This window comes from Poromitra crassiceps (genome assembly GCF_964638095.1).
Source record: "Poromitra crassiceps genome assembly, chromosome: 6".
NCBI lineage: Eukaryota > Metazoa > Chordata > Actinopteri > Beryciformes > Melamphaidae > Poromitra > Poromitra crassiceps.
In genome coordinates this window covers 6,768,522-6,771,408 of record NC_139627.1, presented here as the reverse complement: position 1 = coordinate 6,771,408, position 2,887 = coordinate 6,768,522, and the positions used below count along the sequence as shown (strand labels likewise).

Below are 2,887 nucleotides of genomic sequence, written 5' to 3'. Positions count from 1 at the left end.
ATTACACCGTTTGAAACGGACGCCCTTATTTACGGATGAAAATTGAGTATAATTGGGCCTTAAGTGGGCGGGCGGTGTGTGTGCCACGATTGTGATGTCACGATTGTCATGTATCAGTGATGTCATCAGTGATGTCACTTGAGCAATTGTGATGTCATCAGTGATGTCACTTGAGCAATTGTGATGTCATCAGTGATGTCACTCGAGTAATTGTGATGTCATCAGTGATGTCACTCGAGCAATTGTGATGTCATCAGTGATGTCACTTGAGCAATTGTGATGTCATCAGTGATGTCACTCGAGCAATTGTGATGTCATCAGTGATGTCACTCGAGCAATTGTGATGTCATCAGTGATGTAATAAATCCTTACATCATCTCCAGAGTAAAAGTTTATTGTTTATTTATGTTTGTTTATTGTTTATTTGCACAAAGAAAATGAATAACAGATAGTACAAGTATCTTAATAAGCTATTATTAAGCTATACCTATTATAGCTAACTAGTAAGTGCTTAATAAGCTAGCCTACTTTGAATGGTAACAGACAATGACTGTCATTGGTAACAGACAATAAATGGCGGTCAACTTACCCATAACCTTCGGATATGGAGACTTAGCCTACCTGTCCACTCGTCTGCATGTTTGAGCTACAACTTGCGCTGTGCCTTGCCGAAATCAAATTGCCTTTAATGCGAGACTCGTGAATGACATGACTATGAAGTTATGGTTTGCGATGGCTGTCTGAGGGAACGAGATGTGCATGAAAACTCACCCTTTTCCACTAACTATTAGAACATATTAGCCACACTTACATTTTTTATGTTTTGTTTTGTTATGTTACAGTATGTTTGGTAGAGCTTTTCCCTAGCCCCACCCCTTTCCTGACCACACCCCCTCCCACCTCCCACATACACTCCCCCCCGATACACCTGTCCATGCCCCCTACCCACCTCTCAAATCCAGACTCTCTACGACCTTCCTATCCCTAGCAACAGACTCTTTTCCCTAGCCCCACCCCCTCCATTGAGCCGACCCGGATCAGATCCGCTCCAAAATGTAATGGTTCTTCCTTGGCCCACGCTACACCCTTCCACCAAGTTTCATGAAAATCGGCCCAGTAGTTTTGCCGTAATCCTCCTGCTAACAGACAAGCGGTCAGACAAACAGCACCGAAAACATCACCTCCTTTGTGGAGACAATGCCAATTTTGAGAATGTTCCACTACTGGGATTTTCTGGGATTTTCAGTATGTTAAATTGGAAGGTTTCAAGAGCTGAATACAACACAAATAATTTCTGTTGCAATTTGTTTAAGGTTGGGTCATTTTTTCTCACAGATTCCCTAGACTATAAAGGGAAGTGGGTCCTGCACCTTGCGGCGAGACAAGTCAGATGGGAACCAATGACAGCATCCAGGGAAAGAATATAAAGGACTTTGATTCTACTTCAAGATAGTGTAAGGGCGAATATTGACCATCGAGGTCCTTTGACACAGAGGGTAAGAAAACTCACTTTGATTCATTTTCTGTTTTTCTTGTTTTTTATTTATAGCCATTGAAGCCATTTTGGTTAGATATAATGGCTAAAAATATAAATGAATGAATGAATGCAATATTTATAGCTGTTGTCTCTTATTAAGTGACAATACAAGTTCTGTCTAATTTGTTTTTCTCTGCTGGATGAAGTTATTTTCCAAAATTATGATTACATCAGATGAAACATTATTGATTGGGAAATCAGATGATTGCACCAGCAAATATGATAGATAATGCTTTATTTTCTGTTTCCACAATGTCCTAATAATTTAGAAAGGAACTGTTCATTTCTTAGGTCTTTTCCTGGACAGAAGCTTTACATTATGTACTAATTAATATGGAAAATAGAGAACGTGGCAGTGGTAGTAGTTGGTAAGTAGGCGATGGTCGTTTCTTTTGGAGTTTTCAGGAAATTTTATCAACACAAGACTGCTTACATTTTCTAACTATCTGAAGGTTCTGCAGGACCACCAAAATCTAATCAGTACATCCTCGAGTCCAAGTGGATGTTTGAGGCAAATTTGAAGAAATTCTGCAAAGGCATTCCTGAGATATCGTGTTAACGAGCTAGAAAATGGCATTCCTGAGGTTACAGTGACCTTGAACTTTGACCTTTGACCACCAAAACCTACATGGTACATGGTACAAGTTTGTGTTGATATAGCAGGGACAATGGGATATTCTATTCCAAAGGATATGGTACAGTAAGAACATGGTAATATGGAAACAAACAAGGCTTCCTTTTACAGTACAGTTTAATATTACTTACTGGGTAACTTGTGAGGTTTTACTTGATAACGTTTTGGAATGTACATGGTACAAGTTTATAACTACTGGGTAAATACCAGGTAATTACCAGTATTTACCTGGTAGTTATCGGGTTAATATCTGGTAAATACCTGGTTATAACCGGGTAAATACGTAGCCATTGTCGAGTAAATTACTGGCAATTACCTGGTAAATATCTGAGTTATTATCACCCTAACATGGTCACATTTACACAAATTGATGGCTAATAGTGGAGGTTTATAATCTATAATTACTGGGTAAATACCAGGTACATGTAATTACATATACATGTAATTGTAAGTTGTCTGGAAAATATCTAGTAAATACCGGGTAACTACCTGTATTTACCAAGTAATTACATGGTAATTACCGGACTGTAAATGGAAGGGTTACCCATAGTTTTACTCAGATTAAAGGAAACAGCTGATCTTTTGCATCCCTGTATTCATCTTGTGTATGTTTCTGTTCCTATTGTTCTCATTCACGCCACCAAAGAAGAAGGGAAGATACGGTTTCTTATTGAGATGGCCCCATATGTGATGCAATGGAAGTTATGTAAGTATTT

General features: G+C 38.8%; 1 protein-coding gene across 1 annotated transcript in view; it reads left to right on the top strand.

Moving 5' to 3' along the window:
- The first annotated feature begins 1,392 nt into the window (after positions 1–1,392).
- LOC310778134 (L-amino-acid oxidase-like) overlaps positions 1,393–2,887 on the top strand; it is a 12,436-nt gene continuing 10,941 nt past the window's right edge. Inside the window, exons 1-3 of the mRNA XM_083638480.1 lie at positions 1,393–1,496; positions 1,829–1,905; positions 2,818–2,877. Coding sequence (XP_083494606.1) covers positions 2,847–2,877 — 31 coding nt within the window. The 5' untranslated portion in view covers positions 1,393–1,496; positions 1,829–1,905; positions 2,818–2,846. The remainder of the gene's footprint in view (positions 1,497–1,828; positions 1,906–2,817; positions 2,878–2,887) is intronic.